We start from the raw sequence: 21,914 nt of genomic DNA on the forward strand, positions 1-21,914 counted from the left end.
TCACTTGCCATCGTTCTTCACACTGACAACTTTTCACTTTGATCTATCTCTCCTCGCCATGGCCATCTGTTTCCTGCCCGTGAGATAATCTCTTATCCAACCAGGTACTTTCCCAGTTACTACATCACTCTCTAGTTTGTACAATACTTAGGGGGGTAGAAATAGCCTAAGCTACTCTATCCCTTTGAGATGTATTTCTTTCTTGTCTCAATAAACGTATTTGAACTTGAACTTGTACAATATTCTCTCGTGAAAGACTCTCATATACCTTCTGACAGCCTAGAGAGGCGTTTTCCCCTCCATCGAAATCTTTCTTGCATTATAGTTGTGATTTCCTCACAAAACTCTAGTAGCGTTGAAAGCCATGACTTTCCTTTCTGAACCCTTGCTAGTGTATTAGTGACAAAATCCAATTTTTCTATGACGTTCTTATATATCATTAGTGAAGTACTCTGCAAGGAATGTTTGGGGTCGACATTGGCATGCAGTTCCCAGAGTTTTATTGTGTCTGTTTAAGTGTGGGTGTTCTTGTGAGAGAAAGAGAAGTGCTATTAATTTTTAATAGAGAACTGCACGATTGCGCGCATACGGACGCACGCACGCAATTGCAGTCCCCGTGGCGCAGTGGTAATACACATGCCCTGCTATTCGCGAGCGATTTGGCCTAGGTTCATATCCTGGTCAGGGAGGCGCCAATCCTCAACTAAACTTTTGTGTTCACACAGTAGTGATTGGGTACCTGGTTGTTAAACGATTTACGGGTCGTATACTAGGGGAACTCGCGAATTAGGATTACCCATGAGCTGTGGAAAGGGAAAGTTCTCAGCCTGCTACCAGGAGTCAGCAGTCCTCTGTGTTCCTGTACCCACCTGTGTAAGAAGAAAATACGCACGCACACGCACACAAACAAACACACACACACACACACACACACACACACACACACACACACACACACAGGGGCCTCGTAGCCTGGTACAGGGGCCTCGTAGCCTGGTGGATAGCGCGCAGGACTCGTAATTCTGTGGCGCGGGTTCGATTCCCGCACGAGGCAGAAACAAATGGGCAAAGTTTCTTTCACCCTAAGTGCCCCTGTTACCTAGCAGTAAATAGGTACCTGGGAGTTAGTCAGCTGTCACGGGCTGCTTCCTGGTGTGTGTGTGTGTGTGTGTGTGGTGTAGGGAAAAAAAAAGTAGTTAGTAAACAGTTGATTGACAGTTGAGAGGCGGGCCGAAAGAGCAAAGCTCAACCCCCGTAAAAACACAACTAGTAAACACAACTAGTAAACACACACACACACACAGTACCTTTAAAATCAAACCATTAGATTTGATGCTCTTTGCTCGAAAAAATCTTCCCAAGTACTTCTCCATGCACTAAGACCCCGGCTCTTACGACTGCCACTTGGTGGATATCCCAGTTCCGCTGCTCCTTCCATCCTCTCAGGCGTTGGTCCCCTCTACCTCTCTCTCTCTCTCTCTCTCTCTCTCTCTAGGCAATACAGCAGAGGACAATTAATACTTCATAATCGCCATAGTGCGTGCGTCTGCGTGGTGGTGGTGGAGTCTGGGGGTAGTGAGGGTGACATATTGTGGTGGGTGGCGGTAGTGACGTTCGGGAGGCCGCCAAACGTCGTACGCCGCGCTCCCTTACGATTTACTGAGGACTCTCTCCTGGCCCCTCATGTCCTCTCCTCACGTTACATGGGTTTTTGTCCACCCAAAGACTGAAAGAGTGAGTACGTGTGTATACATGTATATGTGGGACTGTGCTCGTAAGTGTTTATGAGTGTGCTTGAGTGTTTTGAGTGCGAGCGAACGCACATGTGTGTGTGTGTGTGTTTGGTGGTGGTGGAGGGGGGGGGGATGTGAGGGAATTAGTTATCTATTGATGCCATTGTTACATTAGGTTGCTAATCCTATCCCATCAACCTTGATAAGCTTCTCCCGCTGTGTCGTCGTCTGCTCCGACAACCTCTAATGCTGAAGTGGTTTTACAAATGCACAAGAAGTTGTCAAGTTCAAGTTGACGTTCAAGTTGAACGGCTTGTGAGGGGTCAGAGTTTATGCACAATTTAACTGTGATTTGCGGTTGAGTTGGCGAGTCTTCCCACCGCTTAAACTGACCTCGCTACTGACATAAACGCCTCCCACTGCTCCGTAAGTCCCGACCACTGATCTAAACGTGCCTATCACTGCTACATAAACTCATACCACTGCTACATAAGCTTCTACATCTGCAACGTAAGCTCCTACCACGGCTACATTAACTCCTTACTATTGGTATAAACGTGCATGATGCTGCTACAAGCGTATCTACCTCTGTTAAAAATGTGAAAACCATAGCTACATAAGATCCTACCACTGCAAGAAACGTGACTTACCACTACAACATATGCTTAAGGTCAGTGGGCTTACAAGGCTCCCCAGGACCTCCATAACACCTACAAGACGCCTTGAGGCGACCTGGGACGGCTGGTACTACAAGCTGAAGTAATAAAGATGTACTCTCATGCCGAACCTCGCCAGCACCACCCTCATCCCTTGTGTCCTTACGTCAACAACCACAACAACAACTATCTATCCCCTTTCCACTACCAAACTTCTCCACATCAGCAGCAACCACCAACCTGAAGAGGTTGTAGAGCTTGTAGAGGCTGGAGGCAGAGGCAGGCAGAGGAGGTAGAGGCAGAGAGGCTGGAGAGCTTGTAGAGGCATCAGTTACACCCCCGCTCCTGTGCCAGGTAAGTCCACTACGGGCTCATCACAGACCGTGCTACTTGGAACCTCTTGTTCCCAGTAGCTGAATCTATAAGCAAGCTGTATCTACCTGTCCAAATGCTTGTTGTGATGCTGCCGTTTCTACCGGACTTAATTATTATTGAATTTCGTGGTCCCACCGGAACGCGGCCGGGCCGTCGATGACAGTAGCTGGAGCTCCGGAGCTCAACGATCATCCCACACAATTACTTGGGTCAGCGCGCATGCCTCCCGCACGCATCAACTGCGCGCCCTCTTGACGGCGCCAAACCTGCGCTACTTCACCGTCGCGATTCCACTCCCTGCCACATAACACCACATCAATCGCGCTGCGTAACTTCAATACTTGCGGTCAATAAACACAATAGTTGCGGCGCGTAATTATGGCGGTGGTTGGCGGCGTGTGGATCTGGCGGCCGGGGTCGGAGGCCGTCGGCCGCTGCCACCACCACCACCAGCACAGTCTGCGTGTGTGTGTGTGGAAGCCATTAACTCCCTTTTTTACGTGAAGGGACTAATTCGCCGCATTAATTTCCTTCGGTAATTATATGTCTGAATTAAGGCGCTCAGTGTCTCCTTGTGGGTAGTGAGTGGGGGCGCTGAGGGTGGGGTAGGGAAGCTATGTAGGGGGCAGATAAGACCCTTGAGGCACAGAACGTCTCTGGACTTGCTACACGAAGCTATAAGATGCAATTCTCCATAATTATTAAATTTTACCACATTCCATTATTATACTTGGATGTGAACGTCTCCCTCAGTTACCATATTTGAAGCAGAGGCCTATGGGCGCTGCGAATATCACAGTAGCTGTGACTATTACGGTAACTGTGAATTTTACGGTAGCAGTTAATATTACAGTAGTTGTAAATATCACAGTAGCAGTAAATATCACAGTAGCTGTAAATATCACAGTAGCTGTGACTATAACAATAGCTGTGATTATTGCAATAGCTATCAGTTAACGATGAATACCAAGTTGCAGTTTCGGCGACCCGAGTTTACACATTGGGTATTAGCCTTAGTTTACACATTGGGTATTAGCCTTAGTTTACACATTGGGTATTAGCCCGGCCTTATAGTTTATACTCATCTCATTTTGGGCGTTATGGTCCCCAAGTTACAAATTATAAAATACTTTGAAAGGTACAACGACTCCCTAATCTCCACCTTTTGCACGCGTCGGTTCGAAGGTTAGGTTCGGGTGCTCGGATTGACGCGAGTCTGGTTCAGTTAGGAAGCTGTATTCTAGACGTTGTAACCAATCGCGAGAACTGGACTTGTTCTTTCCAATCAACAATAACTGAATACACACAACACAAAAATTATGCTCGAGTAGTGCTTGAAGTTCTATAAATTGCTATGTAAATTATGTATTATTTAACCACTGGATGTATAATATTTCTCATTTTGACGCTCGAAAATTTGATTTATGGGTTTTCAAGTTTAATCAAGTTGAGGCGATAAATGAGCTTTAGTGTTTATTATTATTATTATTATTATTATTATTATTTATGTATATTTTTACTCATCACTCGAAAGTTACTCTGGTTGTTTCTAAGATAAACTCGTACCCATGCATTCAGGCTTGCCTACCAGAACTATGCATTCAGGCTTGCCTACCAGAACTATACATTCAGGCTTGCCTACCAAACCTATACATTCAGGCTTGCCTACCAGAACTATACATTCAGGCTTGCCTACCGAACCTATACATTCAGGCTTGCCTACCAGAACTACACATTCAGGCTTGCCTACCAGAACTATACATTCAGGCTTGCCTACCAGAACTACACATTCAGGCTTGCCTACCAGAACTATACATTCAGGCTTGCCTACCGAACCTATACATTCAGGCTTGCCTTCCAGAACTATACATTCAGGCTTGCCTACCAGAACTATACATTCAGGCTAGACTCTGCTAAACACCGTGGCTATATTAGAGTTGTATTGGAAATAATATGTCTCATAAGCCATTCATTACAATATGTTTGAACTGTGGACATGGCTTTGATTTGTTATCTAATCTACCATTATAGTAATTTAAATTTGTATAAATATTCTATTGAAACTATAATACTACTACTACTACTACTACTACTACTAATAATAATAATAATAATAATAATTATTATTATTATTGTTGTTGAAAAAATCTAGTTGTCCAGAGCATGCGCGTGGGAAACACCCACCACAGGTTCGAATCCTCATCACGGCCTCTATGGATTTTCTTATCGATATATCACCTTAGTGTGATTACTCTCTGTGGATTATTATTATTATTATTATTATTTCATTACCATTACCAATAATCAGTCCTTCAGTGCTTTGTATACGTTTATTTGTTGCATTGATCAATAATGAGGCTCCAGAACCATGTTGATGATCAATAATGAGGCTCCAGAACCATGTTGATGATCAATAATGAGGCTCAAGAACCATGTTAATGATCAATAATGAGGCTCAAGAACCATGTTGATGATCAATAATGAGGCTCCAGAACCATGTTGATGATCAATAATGAGGCTCAAGAACCATGTTGATGATCAATAATGAGGCTCAAGAACCATGTTGATGATCAATAATGAGGCTCCAGAACCATGTTGATGATCAATAATGAGGCTCAAGAACCATGTTGATGATCAATAATGAGGCTCCAGAACCATGTTGATGATCAATAATGAGGCTCAAGAACCATGTTGATGATCAATAATGAGGCTCCAGAACCATGTTGATGATCAATAATGAGGCTCAAGAACCATGTTGATGATCAATAATGAGGCTCAAGAACCATGTTGATGATCAATAATGAGGCTCCAGAACCATGTTGATGATCAATAATGAGGCTCCAGAACCATGTTGATGATCAATAATGAGGCTCAAGAACCTTGTTGACAGCCCTCGACTCCTGTTGTAATGTAGCACCAGGGGAGGGAGGGAGGCAAGGAGGAAGCCAAGGAGGAAGCCAAGGAGGAAGGCAAGGAGGAAGCCAAAGAGGAATCCAAGGAGGAAGCCAAAGAGGAAGGCAAGGAGGAAGCCAAGGAGGTATGAGAGCTACGAGAGGGAGCAGGAGGAGGCGGAACCTAGCCCACTCACCGGGGTTGGAGTAGGAGCAGTGCTGAGTGTTCGAGTAGAAGTCCTGGAGAGACGACATGGGCGCATAGCCGGTGGGGTACTGCGCCCCCTGGGGCCCTTCCACGCCACTCCCGACCTCCATCATCTGTGGGGGGCACACACACACACAGGGGGTCAGTGAAGCGGTCATGGTGTAAGGCTATAGAGTTATGCAGCCAGGATGCTAAAGTCTATAGGTCAAGTTAGTGGAGGTCACATTCTCCTGTGCGTTAGTTAACAAGACCGATCCTCCGGTAGCCGGGATCTGAGATGCTGGTGTCTCTCGTTCATATAGGGATTATTAACAGAATTATTAATACGCCAAAGGCTCAACGGACTATAGGTAATCACCGTGCGCGCACACACACACATACACACTCTACATACACACGCACTCTACACACACACACACACACACAGTAAGAGCTGCGTCTGTGCATCCTAACGCGAATCAAACGATTGACAGACAATCACTACTTTACGTTTGGACTATTTTCATATTTCCTCCCAACAGACTCGTGCATAAATCTACTTTAAGCATCTAAATGTATCTGACATAAATCGATCGTATCGTAAACCTTTCAATCTGTTAGGTTAATTTTGTTAACAAGGCGATGTATTCAGGGCTTACTTAACGGGAACCCAGATTTCAAGAAGCCAAGATAGCATGGAACGCAGATAGCAGGGCTTCCAGATAGCGGGGTAATCAGACAACATTAATTCAGTTCTGGATAACACCGATGTGTTTCAGGTGAGGTAATAACTTCCACACCACAAGCTGTGACTGTAATGCTCTGTATATGTTGCGTGGGTTTAGATCTATAGGCCTACGCGTTGCTATGACACATAACTATAGGCCTACCACACCGCATTGCTCGGGTCCAGAACTAGGCCTCCCTCACAGCACATAATATGGGACAGAGAATCAACTTTTGTCGACCTATTCCAATATTTAATTTTAATAATTTAAAAAAATATATAAATATATTTTATAGAAATCTTAATTGCATGGCAAATATTTTGATCAAATTCTAGGAATTGATTTAACAAACTCTAATAGACCATATAATTAGAGATTGAGAATTACCAGTAATCGGGATGGACTGCGGGGCCCATGTCGGTGAAGCAGAACTGACAAATATATGTCTGTGTTCTACTCTGACCGCCTCTTCCTCTCTCTCTATCTCTCTCTACGGTCCTACGTCCAACATATTCTCAACATTGCAATTTAAAACACAACAACTCCGCGGGAAACTAGAGGTATTATTCACTTGGATAAGTTGACGCGAGAACAAATTATTGGAGTTAGCGAGTGCGCTTTTAGGCAAATCACATTGTTTAAGCGTAACGCTCCCCCACACACGCACACAATGCCATGTGATTCACTTACGGTTGCTAAGGTCCGTAAATGACTGGCTGCGTTTCAGCACCTGTGCGCGAGTCTCGGGCTGAGGCTTCACCTGTGCCACGCCGGCTCCTCTAATCCACTATTTTTACCTCAGATAGTTTTCTCGCCAAGATCGTGTGACAGAACCGCGAGGCGAAGCTCCGGATATTGTCAATTGAGTTGACATAAATACATGTTTTTAATCCGACTCTTTTTTAAACTAAATCCAAATTTGATTATCATTTAAAAATATATATGTATATATTAAGATAGACAATTTTGAGTAAGGCGATACAAGCGTATACAATGAGCCCAAATATGCGCACAGATCGGGAAATAGAAATTGTGATGCTGAAACATTAACCTGTTACTTACTGGACCCAAGACTTTAACAGCGAGAACACCCACTTTCTTTCGACAACACTCCTCTAACGTACACTATCACACTCTTAGTTTCACCAGTAAACTCAGCTCCACGGTGAATAGCCCGCGGGAAGGCTTTTACCTTTCTTCTTTCCCGATCAGAGCAAGGAAAATACAATCAGGAAAAGGACACACAACGTTTCAATGTGCTCTATCCACTTGCAGATATTCAACTAACGTGGTCAGGGTATCGTGTGTGTGTCTTTGTAGCCCAGAGGACACGCCCACCACTTAACCTCGTCCAATCGTCGATATCTGCGGTCAACAGGGACGGAGTATCATACCATATATACTTTTAATTCTTTCTTGACTTTCACGGCATTTTAACTAATAATTTTTATATGGTTATAAAACAAATATAATAGTACAGTCAGTACCAGTTGAGATATGTATTTTTGTATGTATTTAGAGAGAAATATTAATTAGAAAGCAGTATTGACTAGACTGGCAATCCACAGCAGCAGCACTAAACTCCACCCATAGAGTCTGAAACTCCTCCCCCAGCGACGCATGGTGCTGCCACCCGGCGGCCACCGCGCGCATCTCACCCCGGGTGCCCAGTTGTGCTCTAGGGTCGGCCGCAGAGAATTCTCGGAGGTGATTGGGACCTTGTGCGAGATATTTTTTGTTTTTCCTTCCCTCGGTTTACTGGTAGTGAGTGAGGTCGGGAATGCGGAGACAGAGAAATTGTTAACTTTGTGCTGCCAAAGAGAGGTGTAGGTACTTAGGTACGGGCAAAATGGACTGAGAGAGGTTTTTTTTCAGAATTCTTAACTTGATGTAGTTTGGGTGGTGGATGTGACCCATGAATGCGCCGACGCACGCAAAACAAAACACACGCACGCACATCCACTATGCTGTGATGTGTCATGCCGTATGTGGACACATATTCTTAAAACATGTATAAATATTATATATATATATATATATATATATATATATATATATATATATATATATATATATATATATATATTATAATATATATATTATATATATACACATATAAACGTATATATGCTAGCTACAAATGCCAAAATGAGAAATAAATTTAGTCAAATGGCTACTAGTTGACAAAATTCATGCTGCAGCTGTAGCGAAAGACATCTGTATTAGTAACCTGCAGAGCCTAATTTCGAACCATACGAAGATGATGCACTCTCTTAGAGTCCAGGAGAAGTAGATGTACTCTGTGGGAGTCTAAGAGCGGTTAACGTACTCTGTGAGAGTCTAAGAGCGGTTGACGTACTCTGTAAGAGTCTAAGAGCGGTTGACGTACTCTGTGAGAGTCTAAGAGCGGTTGACGTACTCTGTAAGAGTCTAAGAGCGGTTGACGTACTCTGTGAGAGTCTAAGAGCGGTTGACGTACTCTGTAAGAGTCTAAGAGCAGTTGACGTACTGGGTGAAAGTCTAGAAGTTACTATTCTGGGTGATAATTCAGAAGTTGTTGTACTCTGGGAGAGTTCAGAACATGATGCTATACTCTGGGAGAGTCCAGGAAAAATAGCTGTCCTCGGGTGAGAGTTCAGGACCTCTCCTGAAGTCTGTACTGTGAGAATACAGGAAAAGCTGATGTACTCGGTGATAATTCAAAAGTTGATGAGCTCTATTATGACTCGCAGAGAAAGCTCTATGCACAGAGATAGTCAAGAAGTTTCATTAAATATTCTTGAATAGTTAATAAATGCATTGTTTGCGTTTGTGCGAGTGCTTGCTTTCAAACAAGTGTGACTGTGCTTGTTTCCACGCAAGTGTGTGTGTGTGTATGCTTGTTTCCACGCAAGTGTGTGTGTGTGTACTTGCCTACAAGCAAGTGTGTGCTTGTTTTCTGACCTCAAATAGAAAACGGAAGCACGTAAGCAATTAAATATATTTACCACACCAATTTTCTGTCTCTTGTTGACGGTACACTGTGTGGTACAGCACTCTCCTGAAGGTACAGTGCTCACACACCTGGTGGTACAGTGCTCACACACCTGGTGGTACAGTGCTCACACACCTGGTGGTACAGTGTTCACACACCTGGAGGTACAGTGCTCACACACCTGGTGGTACAGTGTTCACACACCTGGTGGTACAGTGCTCACACACCTGGAGGTACAGTGCTCACACACCTGGTGGTACAGTGTTCACACACCTGGAGGTACAGTGCTCACACACCTGGTGGTACAGTGTTCACACACCTGGTGGTACAGTGTTCACACACCTGGAGGTATAGTGTTCACACACCTGGTGGTACAGTGCTCACACACCTGGAGGTACAGTGCTCACACACCTGGTGGTACAGTGTTCACACACCTGGTGGTACAGTGCTCACACACCTGGTGGTACAGTGCTCACACACCTGGAGGTACAGTGCTCACACACCTGGTGGTACAGTGTTCACACACCTGGTGGTACAGTGTTCACACACCTGGTGGTACAGTGTTCACACACCTGGTGGTACAGTGTTCACACACCTGGTGGTACAGTGCTCACACACCTGGTGGTACAGTGCTCACACACCTGGTGGTACAGTGTTCACACACCTGGTGGTACAGTGTTCACACACCTGGTGGTACAGTGTTCACACACCTGGAGGTACAGTGCTCACACACCTGGTGGTACAGTGTTCACACACCTGGTGGTAGTGCTCACACACCTGGTGGTACAGTGCTCACACACCTGGTGGTACAGTGTTCACACACCTGGTGGTACAGTGCTCACACACCTGGCGATGATATACACAACCCACACACACTATTTATATATATATATATATATATATATATATATATATATATATATATATATATATATATATATATATATATACATACATATATATATATATATATATATATATACATATATATATATATATATATATATATATATATATATGTATGTATATATATATATATATATATATATATATATATATATATATATATATATATATATATATACATACATATATATATATATATATATATATATATATATATATATATATATATATATATATATATATATACATACATATATATATATATATATATATATATATATATATATATATACATATACACATATATATATATATATATATATATATATATATATACATATACATATATATATATATATATATATATATATATATATATATATATATATACATATACATATATATATATATATATATATATATATATATATATATATATATATATATATATAAAATATGAAGACACTATCATATGATAATAATTGTGATAATGATGATAATGAAATAATTACAATGGATACGAAGATGGTGACAATGAAGATTATGATGATAATAATGATAATGATGGAAATAATGATAATAATGATAATTAAATGATAATGATGATATGAACATCATCATTAAGTTATAATGAATCTCACGAGTGAACCAGAGAATTATAACATTCTCTTAAAATATATAATTCAGTGAGAACGAAGAAAATAACAATAACTTGAACGTCATAAAAAAGTCTAAATAGACTTTTACCAATAAATAGAAAATAAATGGGCATAAACTATATGAATTAAGACAATTAAAAGTCGTGGACGACTAAATTACTCTTTTATATATTATATCATTACATATATATTTAGGATATATTCATACTTCTTGAGGTTATCTTGGGATGATTTCGGGGCTTAGCGTCCCCGCGGCCCGGTCCTCAACCAGATCTTCTTTTTGTTACACCCCCCCCCCCCAGGAAGCAGCCCATAGCAGCTGTCTAACTCCCAGGTACCTATGTACTGCTAGGTGAACAGGCCCATCACGGTGAAATAAACTCTACCCATTTGTTTCCGCCTCCGCCGGGGATTGAACCCGGAACCTCAGGACTACGAATCCCGAGCGCTGTCTACTCAGCTGTCAGGACCCTTGACAGTATGTCCTGAGAGTGTGTTTGATTCCTATGGACAATATTCAGGACTAAATTATACTTGCTGGTGATCCCGTGGTCCCGGGTTCGATCCCGGGCGCCGACGAGAAACAATGTGCAGAGTTTCTTTCCCCCTATGCCCCCTGTTACCTAGCAGAAAAATAGGTACCTGGGTGTTAGTCAGCTGTCACGGGCTGCTTCCTGGGGGGTGGAGGCCTGGTCGAGGACCGGGTCGCGGGGACACTAAAGCCCCGAAATCATCTCAAGATAACCTCAAGATAACACACCCGCGTGTATATCTTCCGAGATATGTATATCCCATTTCTTGGTGTATATTCACCGAGAGAATCTGTATTAAACGTCTTTGTTCATTAATAAGTTATTGCACTCTGAAATAAACGTTTGGACTTGGTTGTGAACGTTTGGACTTGGTTATGAACGTTTGGACTTGGTTATGAACGTTTGGACTTGGTTATGAACGTTTGGACTTGGTTATGAACGTTTGGACTTGGTTATGAACGTTTGGACTTGGTTATGAACGTTTGTACTCGGGTATGAACGTTTTCACTTGGTTATGAACGTTTTTACTTGGTTATGAACGTTTGCATTTGGCTATGAACGTTTGGACTTGGTTATGAACGTTTGGACTTGGTTATGAACGTTTGAACTTGGTTATGAACGTTTGGACTTGGTTATGAACGTTTGGACTTGGTTATATACGTTTGCACTTGGCTATGAACGTTTGGACTTGGTTATGAACATTTGCACTTGGTTATAAACGTTTGCACTTGGTTATAAACGTTTGCACTTAGTTATAAACGTTTGCACTTGGTTATAAACGTTTGCACTTAGTTATAAACGTTTGCACTTGGTTATAAACGTTTGCACTTGGTTATAAACGTTTACACTTGGTTATAAACGTTTGCACTTGGTTATAAACGTTTGCACTTAGTTATAAACGTTTGTACTCTGGAATTCAGACTTGTGCTCTTGACTAAACACTGTTCTCTAGAATAAACGTTTAAACTGTATTATAAACGTTTCCACTCTGGAATGAACGTTTCCACTCTGTAACAGACGTTTCCACTCTGGAATGAACGTTTGCACTCTGGTCATAGCGTAGGTCTGAGTTACTGAGCACATGTGACAGGAAAAAAACATTCATAATATTGTATAGATAAAGAAATGTCCACTAACTAATATTAAAGAAAAATAAGTATTTAGTTTTTATATAAATATTGATATTTATTTTACAACATATATGAACGTTAATTAGATAAAAATAATAATAATAATAATAATAAAAATAATAATTTTTTATTATTATTATTATTTCTGTTTTAAGTTATAGAAGGACTCTTAATGCAGTGTCTAATTTATTACTTAAATACATTATCGTATTATCATAGAATAGTTTCGTTGGGGGTTATGTTTATGGCCTCTATATACACTTCTCGTTGTGTATACTTGATCTCAGTATACATACACTTATCCGTGTATATATCCCTGTATTATATAACTGCAACTCATAACTTGATTGGTGAAAAATACGCTTGTATTTTAAGAATTTATTGTATATCAGCTTCGTAAATTTGTATTTTGGACATTAGTGATGTATTTGTGGACAATGATGAAGAACCCATGGGAGTTCTCTCATGGTTGTAGCCACGTTACCATGGGGGGTTCTCCCATGGTTGTAGTGACACCCACGAGGCTCTGTCGGGAGTAACACTAACGACCTCACTCCCATAGATTTATTTACCACAATCCCACCACCCTCCTCCCATAGTAACTCTTCCATAAAGTCCCCTACGACCCCTCCACCTTCCCACCACCATAAACCCCTCCTCCCATGGCGGCAACAGCTCTTAAAGTTCCCCCTCCCACGCACTAGCCTCCCTTCCTTTCATCCCTCCCACCCAAAAGTTAACCTCTATTCTCCGGTAGAATTTAACAAAAGAGCGTTGAAGGAGGATTGTATAGAGGGGAAAGAGACTGTGGAAGGGGAGAAGAGGGGATGGAAGGGGAGGATGATGGGAAGGGGTAAGATCCAGAATATTCATATATCCATATATATATATATATATATATATATATATATATATATATATATATATATATATATATATATGCAACAATGATCACAAAAACACTGATCCAAGTATGCAGAATAACCACGTATGAAAAATAGAAAATGCTTAACGCGTTTTCGGCTAATTCGCCTTCATCAGAGCAAAGTAGAATGAAGATAAGATTGCTGATCAGACCTTTATATCCGCCTGGGCAGATCACCTGACCACCAAAAATAAGTGGAGGAAAGGAATTATAAGAAAGAAGGTAACTGCAGAAGGCCTATTGGCCCATACAAGGCAGCTCCTATTAATATCTCCAAGTGCCATACGTGTTTAAATGATTGCTATATTGTTTTGACGTGCTATATTGAGGCTTAAATAGGGATCCAACTTGTACATACCGGGGCTCACATTAAGGCTGTTGTTACAATGTTTGATCAGAGCAGACTCGATCACGTTTCGTTCAACAAAATCCTTACTTTTAACAATACATTTTGCCCCTGTGAAGTCGATAGAATGATTACATAAACTGGAATGTAAATACAATGCACTGGATTGCTGGGCTGTACGAATGGCGTATGAATGCTGTGAGCATTAGCACATAAGGTAGCACATTAAGGCTCACAGCCTTAATGTGAGCCCCGGTATGTACAAGTTGGATCCCTATTTAAGCCTCAATATAGCACGTCAAAACAATATAGCAATCATTTAAACACGTATGGCACTTGGAGATATTAATAGGAGCTGCCTTGTATGGGCCAATAGGCCTTCTGCAGTTACCTTCTTTCTTATAATTCCTTTCCTCCACTTATTTTTGGTGGTCAGGTGATCTGCCCAGGCGGATATAAAGGTCTGATCAGCAATCTTATCTTCATTCTACTTTGCTCTGATGAAGGCGAATCAGCCGAAAACGCGTTAAGCATTTTCTATTTTTCATATGTGGTTATTCTGCATATATATGTATATATATATATATATATATATATATATATATATATATATATATATATATATATATATATATATATATATATATATATATATATATATATATAACTTTAGAACACTTTCCCACCAGGAGACTCGAACCCTAGCCAGCACAGAAGCCTTCCAGCAACTGGCATAACAGGTACGCCTTAACCCTCTCCACCACCTGCTCAGACCCTTAAAAGAGATGGTAATTTCGGAGTATTTAAATACCACAAAGATCACCACCTCATAAGAGCACTAGAGCAAGTGAGGGGTCATTTAGACGTTAATTTCATCAAGTCCCTGTTAATATGGGAAGACACAGTGTCTATGCTTAAGGCACAACTCTCCTAAACACGAGAGTCAAGTATACAACTTTAGAACACTTTCCCACCAGGAGACTCGAACCCTAGCCAGCACAGAAGCCTTCCAGCAACTGGCATAACAGGTACGCCTTAACCCTCTCCACCACCTGCTCAGACCCTTAAAAGAGATGGTAATTTCGGAGTATTTAAATACCACAAAGATCACCACCTCATAAGAGCACTAGAGCAAGTGAGGGGTCATTTAGACGTTAATTTCATCAAGTCCCTGTAATATGGGAAGACACAGTGTCTATGCTTAAGGCACAACTCTCCTAAACACGAGAGTCAAGTATACAACTTTAGAACACTTTCCCACCAGGAGACTCGAACCCTAGCCAGCACAGAAGCCTTCCAGCAACTGGCATAACAGGTACGCCTTAACCCTCTCCACCACCTGCTCAGACCCTTAAAAGAGATGGTAATTTCGGAGTATTTAAATACCACAAAGATCACCACCTCATAAGAGCACTAGAGCAAGTGAGGGGTCATTTAGACGTTAATTTCATCAAGTCCCTGTTAATATGGGAAGACACAGTGTCTATGCTTAAGGCACAACTCTCCTAAACACGAGAGTCAAGTATACAACTTTAGAACACTTTCCCACCAGGAGACTCGAACCCTAGCCAGCACAGAAGCCTTCCAGCAACTGGCATAACAGGTACGCCTTAACCCTCTCCACCACCTGCTCAGACCCTTAAAAGAGATGGTAATTTCGGAGTATTTAAATACCACAAAGATCACCACCTCATAAGAGCACTAGAGCAAGTGAGGGGTCATTTAGACGTTAATTTCATCAAGTCCCTGTTAATATGGGAAGACACAGTGTCTATGCTTAAGGCACAACTCTCCTAAACACGAGAGTCAAGTATACAACTTTAGAACACTTTCCCACCAGGAGACTCGAACCCTAGCCAGCACAGAAGCCTTCCAGCAACTGGCATAACAGGTACGCCTTAACCCTCTCCACCACCTGCTCAGACCCTTAAAAGAGATGGTAATTTCGGAGTATTTAAATACCACAAAGATCACCACCTCATAAGAGCACTAGAGCAAGTGAGGGGTCATTTAGACGTTAATTTCATCAAGTCCCTGTTAATATGGGAAGACACAGTGTCTATGCTTAAGGCACAACTCTCCTAAACACGAGAGTCAAGTATACAACTTTAGAACACTTTCCCACCAGGAGACTCGAACCCTATATATAGGGTATAGGTTCACATATATATATATATATATATATATATGCGAACAAGCCTGAATGGTCCCCAGGACAATATGCAACTGAATATATATATATATATATATATATATATATATATATATATATATATATATATATATTCTAGTCGCGAACTACACAGCAATTTATAATTTCAAGTTGCAAACGAGCATACACGATCCAATTGGAGGAGCAAACTCATCTATAACTTGTAACCGCATTGCCACAAATTACTTGCGTACCAGACGCGACTAGACTGGCCTACGCATTATTGCCTCGTAATTAATTAGGTTGCATACGTAATTAGCCAATAATCGAGCTTAATTGGACCCTAATTGAGTGGGTACTCGGGCATAGGTTGTTTGGCTATTGTAATTGCTTATTAAGGGATTAGCGTAAGGTTCAAAGTCATTGGTTCTATTAGCCAGGTTGTCGACTGCCTTGTTCGCGCGATCTCTGCATGGTATGCTCTCGCGGTCTCTGGCATGCTCTCGCGGTCTCTGGCATGCTCTCGCGGTCTCTGGCATGCTCTCGCGGTCTCCGGCATGCTCTCGCGGTCTCTGGTATGCTCTCGCGGTCTCTGGTATGCTCTCGCGGTCTCTGGTATGCTCTCGCGGTCTCTGGCATGCTCTCGCGGTCTCTGGTATGCTCTCGCGGTCTCTGGTATGCTCTCGCGGTCTCTGGTATGCTCTCGCGGTCTCTGGTATGCTCTCGCGGTACCTGGCATACTCTCGCGGTCTCTGGCATGCTCTCGCGGTCTCTGGTATGCTCTCGCGGTCTCTGGTATGCTCTCGCGGTCTCTGGCATGCTCTCGCGGTCTCTGGCATACTCTCGCGGTCTCTGGCATGCTCTCGCGGTCTCTGGCATGCTCTCGCGGTCTCTGGCATGCTCTCGCGGTCTCTGGCATGCTCTCGCGGTACCTGGCATGCTCTCGCGGTCTCTGGTATGCTCTCGCGGACTCTGGCATACTCTCGCGATCTCTAGCATGCTCTCGCGATCTCTGGCATGCTCTCGCGATCTCTGGTATGCTCTCACGGTCTCTGACATGCTCAATGCTGGCGCGATCCCGGACCAAAAGTAGTGCCAGCTGTGCCATATTCGCGAACTTTGTCACATTAGCGATTAAAGAATAAACTATTTAATATAAAAATAATATACAAGAAACAATGTTTTTAAAAACTATTTGGTTGAAAAAAAAAATATAAACGTTTAAAGGACATGATACAAAATTAAATTTTCTAAGCTCTCATTAGTGACTTTTTTGTTTTGTTTTGTTTCCTTTGATGTCTAGCAGACATAAGTTATTCTTGAAAATAATGTTATGTAATAACTGAGTTATCACCCCTCATTACTCGTGAGCTACGTCCGTGGGCAAATTGCACGTCCCAGAGTTTAATTATCCTAATTGTTAGTGATTGTGCTGTTAACTAAGTTTAATTAATCCTTTAATAATTGTCAGTCTCTCTTATTCCCTCCGTGAATAAGGCTGGCCCTGTATACAGTACAATCTTTCTGTTCTCTCATGTTATTATTTTTAGTTATTAAATGATTCAGGCGTAATTTGGCTGTATTTGTGTGTGTGTGTGTGTGTGTGTGTACTCACCTAGTTGTGTCTGCAGGATCGAGCATTGACTCTTGGATCTCGCCTTTCGAGCATCGGTTGTTTACAGCAATGACTCCTGTCCCATTTCCCTATTATACCTGGTTTTAAAATAATGAATAGTATTTGCTTCCACAACCTGTTCCTTAAGTGCATTCCATTTTCCCACTACTCTCACGCTAAAAGAAAACTTCCTAACATCCCTGTGACTCATCTGAGTTTCCAGCTTCCACCCATGTCCCCTCGTTCTGTTACTATTCCGTGTGAACATTTCGTCTATGTCCACTCTGTCAATCCCTCTGAGTATTTTATACGTTCCTATCATGTCCCCCCCTCTCCCTTCTTCTTTCTAGTGTCGTAAGGCATAGTTCCCTCAGGCGGTCCTCATACCCCATCCCTCGTAGCTCTGGGACGAGTCTCGTTGCAAACCTCTGAACCTTTTCCAGTTTCTTATATGCTTCTTCAGATGGGGACTCCATGATGAGGCGGCATACTCTAAGACGGGCCTCACGTAGGCAGTGTAGAGCGCCCTAAATGCCTCCTTACTTAGGTTTCTGAATGATGTTCTAACTTTTGCCAGTGTAGAGTACGCTGCTGTCGTTATCCTATTTATATGTGCCTCAGGAGATAGATTAGGTGTTTCGTCCACACCCAGGTCTCTTTTTCGCGTCGTCACAGGTAGGCTGTTCCCCTTCATTGTGTACTGTCCCTTTGGTCTCCTATCTCCTAGTCCCATTTCCATAACTTTACATTTGCTCGTGTTGAATTCCAGTAGCCATTTCTGCAACCTGTTCAGATCCTTTTGGAGGATCCTGCAATCCTCATCTGTCACAACTCTTCTCATCAACTTTGCGTGTGTGTGTGTGTGTGTGTGTGTGTGTGTGTATTCACCTAGTTGTATTCACCTAGTTGTGTTTGTGGGGGTTGAGCTTTGTTGTTTCGGCCCGCCTCTGAACTGTCAATCAACTGTTTTACTAACTGCTTACTACTTTTTTTCCCACACCACACAATGTTGATTGATTGACAGTTGAGAGGCGGGCCGAAAGAGCAGAGCTCAACCCCGGCAAGCACAACTAGGTGAATACAACTAGGTGAATGCAACTAGATGGATACAACTAGGTGAATACTCACACAGGAAGCAGCCCGTAACAGCTGTTTAACCCCCAGGAACACATTTATTGCTAGTTACCAGTGGCATCAGAGTGAAAGAATGCCCATTTGTTTTCCGCCATCGCTAGGGATCGAACCCCGGTCCCCAGGATTACGAGCCCTGAGTGCTGTCCACTCAGCCACCAGGCGCCCCGATATAGGGACGCCTGGTGGCTGAGAGTCAAGTTTGCCGGCAGAGTCAGACTTTAGGCTTTAACACAATCGACTTGAGAATGGTCCAGGACGGACCGAAACGTCGTCGTCCCTTCACCTACTAGTGTGTGGTCTGGTCAACAGGCTTTAGCTCTTGGATCCCACCTTTCCAACTTGCATATGGCTGATCGTGTGCGTGTATATGTCCAAGCACATGCGTACATATGCCTGCCTGACATATGCGTACATATGCCCCCTGAGCGTGTGTATGTGCGTGACTGTGTACTTCTATATGGGCAAGCATGTACTGGCATGCGGGTGTGTAGGCGTGTGCGTGAGCGTGTGCTAGCAGGCGCATGTGCACGCGTGTGCGTGTCCCTCAAGACGGTAGCTTCATTACCGGGCCGCCTCACTCCTGCCACACACAACGGCGCTATAAACTCTCATTATGTATAATTAACAGTAGCACACACCAGTCTCATAACTCCAGTGTGTCCCCCTCCCCCACCTCTCTCTCTCTCTCTCTCTCTCTCTCTCTCTCTCTCTCTCTCTCTCTCTCTCTCTCTCTCTCTCTCTCTCTCTCTCTCTCTCCGGTTTATCTACAGCATCCAGGTGATGCAGAATCTTCCATCGTTGTCTCTCTTCCTTTCTCTACACGTGTTAGGGGATTTGTGGCGATTCTGCTCTCTCCTCGTGGCAGCTTTCATACCCCCTCTCTCTTCCATTTTCTCCTCTTCACTATTGGTAGGTGTGGGCGTCCCTCTTCATCCCTATTATAGACTGGTTTAGACCTCTTTGCTTCTTCCATTTAAAGTAAAAGTTGAATCACCCTGAGGTTCTCTCTCTTCAATCTATGTTAATCACCCTCCCGTTCCATCTCCCATCTCCGTTTCTCGCCATTCCGTTCCCTCTCTTATTTCCGTTATTCCCCCCTTCCATTCCATCTCTCAGCTCCATTGCTGTTGGGTCGCAGCTCCCCCATCCCTTTCTACCCTTTCATATCGCTCCCATCCCACTTTTTTCCTGCACAGGCTGGCTCCAAATTCCTCCCCACTCTGTTCGAATCCCTGCTTGGCCCATGCCTCCCCCCCCTTCCTTTCCATCCCCCACTCATCACCCTTTCACAGACTGGCCCAAGATTTAACCCTGGTCCATGTCTCCTGTCCCTCTCCCTGTCCCTCTGTACCTTTGCTCCTGTCCCTCTGCCCCTGTCCCTCTGTCCCTGTCCCTCTGCCCCCTGTCCCTCTGCTCCTGTCCCTCTCCCCCTGTCCCTCTCCCCAAGCTCATCCCACACACACTTAATTTATGACTCGCTTTTATTGTTTCCAGGACGATAGTTGCCAATCTTCCGGAGAACCCTCCGTTCATCCTGGTGACAAAGAACGCATCCTCTTGCCTCCATCACGTGCCTTATACTCACCTAGAGGGGAAGGAAAGGGGTTGAGCTTTGGCTCTTTGGTCCCGCCTCTCAACTGTCAATCAACTGATGTACAGATTCCTGAGCCTGCTGGGCTCTATCATATTTACATTTGAAACTGTGTATGGAGTCAGCCTCCACCACATCTCTGCCTAATACATTCCATCTGTTAACTACTCTGACACTGAATTTAGTTTTGCTAACGTCATATGCTGAACTTCCTATGGTTTGTTATATCTGCTACATCATATATATTTACTCCTGGCAGTATGGGTTCGAGTCCCTTCTGGGGTGTGAGTTCTCGGTTGCATATATGCCTGGGGACCATTCAGGCTTGTTTGCATTTGTGTTCCGCACGTGTGCCCCCCCAAAATGAGATGATTTGATAAAATACTATGCCCAAGATTACCATCAGAGTGCCGGCGGGATGATGGGGATATAGCCTTGGCTACCATCATCTTTTGTCCGGTCGTGATGGTCGAGTGGTTAAGGTATCATGTACGGTACGGTTAAGGTAACGGTTATATATATATATATATTATATATATATATATATATATATTATATATATATATATATATATATATATATATATATATATATATATATATATATAGGTATTTCTGCCCCATTATGTACCTCTGTAACCCTTTCCACTACCGCCCACAAGATGGGTATGGGGTGCATAATAAATGAACTGCCCCAAGCGGTGTGGGTGACTGAGGTTGGATGGGCTTGCGCCTTTGCTACATAGCCTTCCCAGCTTGGTGCCTTCTTTTGATAATTACTTACTTGCGACTTTGAGTGTTGGCGTGGGTATAGGTATGGATGGCAAGGCTGGGTATCACCGGGGAGAAGGGGGGCTGTAGATGTAGGTTTGCCGTAGGCTATGTAGAGGTTCTCGCAGCCCAAGGGGGGGTTATGGGGCGTTGGAGGTGTGACGGAGGTATTTGGGTATTAGTGTGGGGTGGGTAGGAGGTCAGTGGGTATCAGTGAAAGGGTGGAAATATACCAGGCGACGTCAGAACTCCTCCTGGCTGACACTGGTGATGCCAGTCATCAGCTCCCTTGTCTCTTATTGTCCAGGATTGACATATATATGTGTCATTAGAACTCTCTTGTCATTGGCCATTGCGAAATGAGAGACTCCCCTTCTCCCAATCATTCAGTTTTCTGAATTAATGATTGGGAATTAATGAATTTTCTGAATTCAGTTAACCCACTAAACAATGTTTAGGGTAAGTTAACTTACCCTAAATTAACACCGGAGTGTCTCTCGAGACGCCAAGCTGGAGATTCTGATATCTCTCTGTTTGTGTATTTAATGCATTTTGAGGGTCGCCTCCTGTCCCGTTTGTCTCCCTCGTAAACAACGGCAAGAGATACGA

General features: G+C 43.0%; 2 protein-coding genes across 5 annotated transcripts in view; both read right to left on the bottom strand.

Annotated features, from left to right (window-relative positions):
- The window catches only part of LOC138353341 (GATA-binding factor 2-like), a 153,114-nt gene that overhangs the window by 35,892 nt on the left and 95,308 nt on the right, over positions 1–21,914 (bottom strand). Inside the window, exons 1-2 of one of the 4 annotated variants that reach the window (XM_069306231.1) lie at positions 7,763–7,879; positions 5,853–5,976 (exon numbers count right to left, since the gene is read on the bottom strand). The exons of 1 other annotated variant lie outside the window; for it this stretch is intronic. In XM_069306231.1, the coding sequence (XP_069162332.1) occupies positions 5,853–5,976 (124 nt within the window). In that variant the 5' untranslated portion in view covers positions 7,763–7,879. Of the gene's footprint in view, positions 1–5,852; positions 5,977–7,632; positions 7,880–21,914 lie in introns of those variants that run through there. 2 more of the 4 variants (XM_069306232.1, XM_069306233.1) reach the window with 2 other exon arrangements.
- Positions 16,590–17,303, bottom strand: LOC138353301 (octapeptide-repeat protein T2-like). Its single transcript, XM_069306171.1, has one exon. The coding sequence runs from the start codon at positions 17,301–17,303 to the stop codon at positions 16,590–16,592; it is 714 nt and encodes a 237-aa protein (XP_069162272.1).

This window comes from Procambarus clarkii, chromosome 57, assembly GCF_040958095.1.
Source record: "Procambarus clarkii isolate CNS0578487 chromosome 57, FALCON_Pclarkii_2.0, whole genome shotgun sequence".
NCBI lineage: Eukaryota > Metazoa > Arthropoda > Malacostraca > Decapoda > Cambaridae > Procambarus > Procambarus clarkii.

Bases quoted from the DNA above. Each gene is read 5' to 3' on its own strand.
- LOC138353301 (XM_069306171.1), bottom strand. From the start codon at position 17,303: ATGGCACAGCTGGCACTACTTTTGGTCCGGGATCGCGCCAGCATTGAG.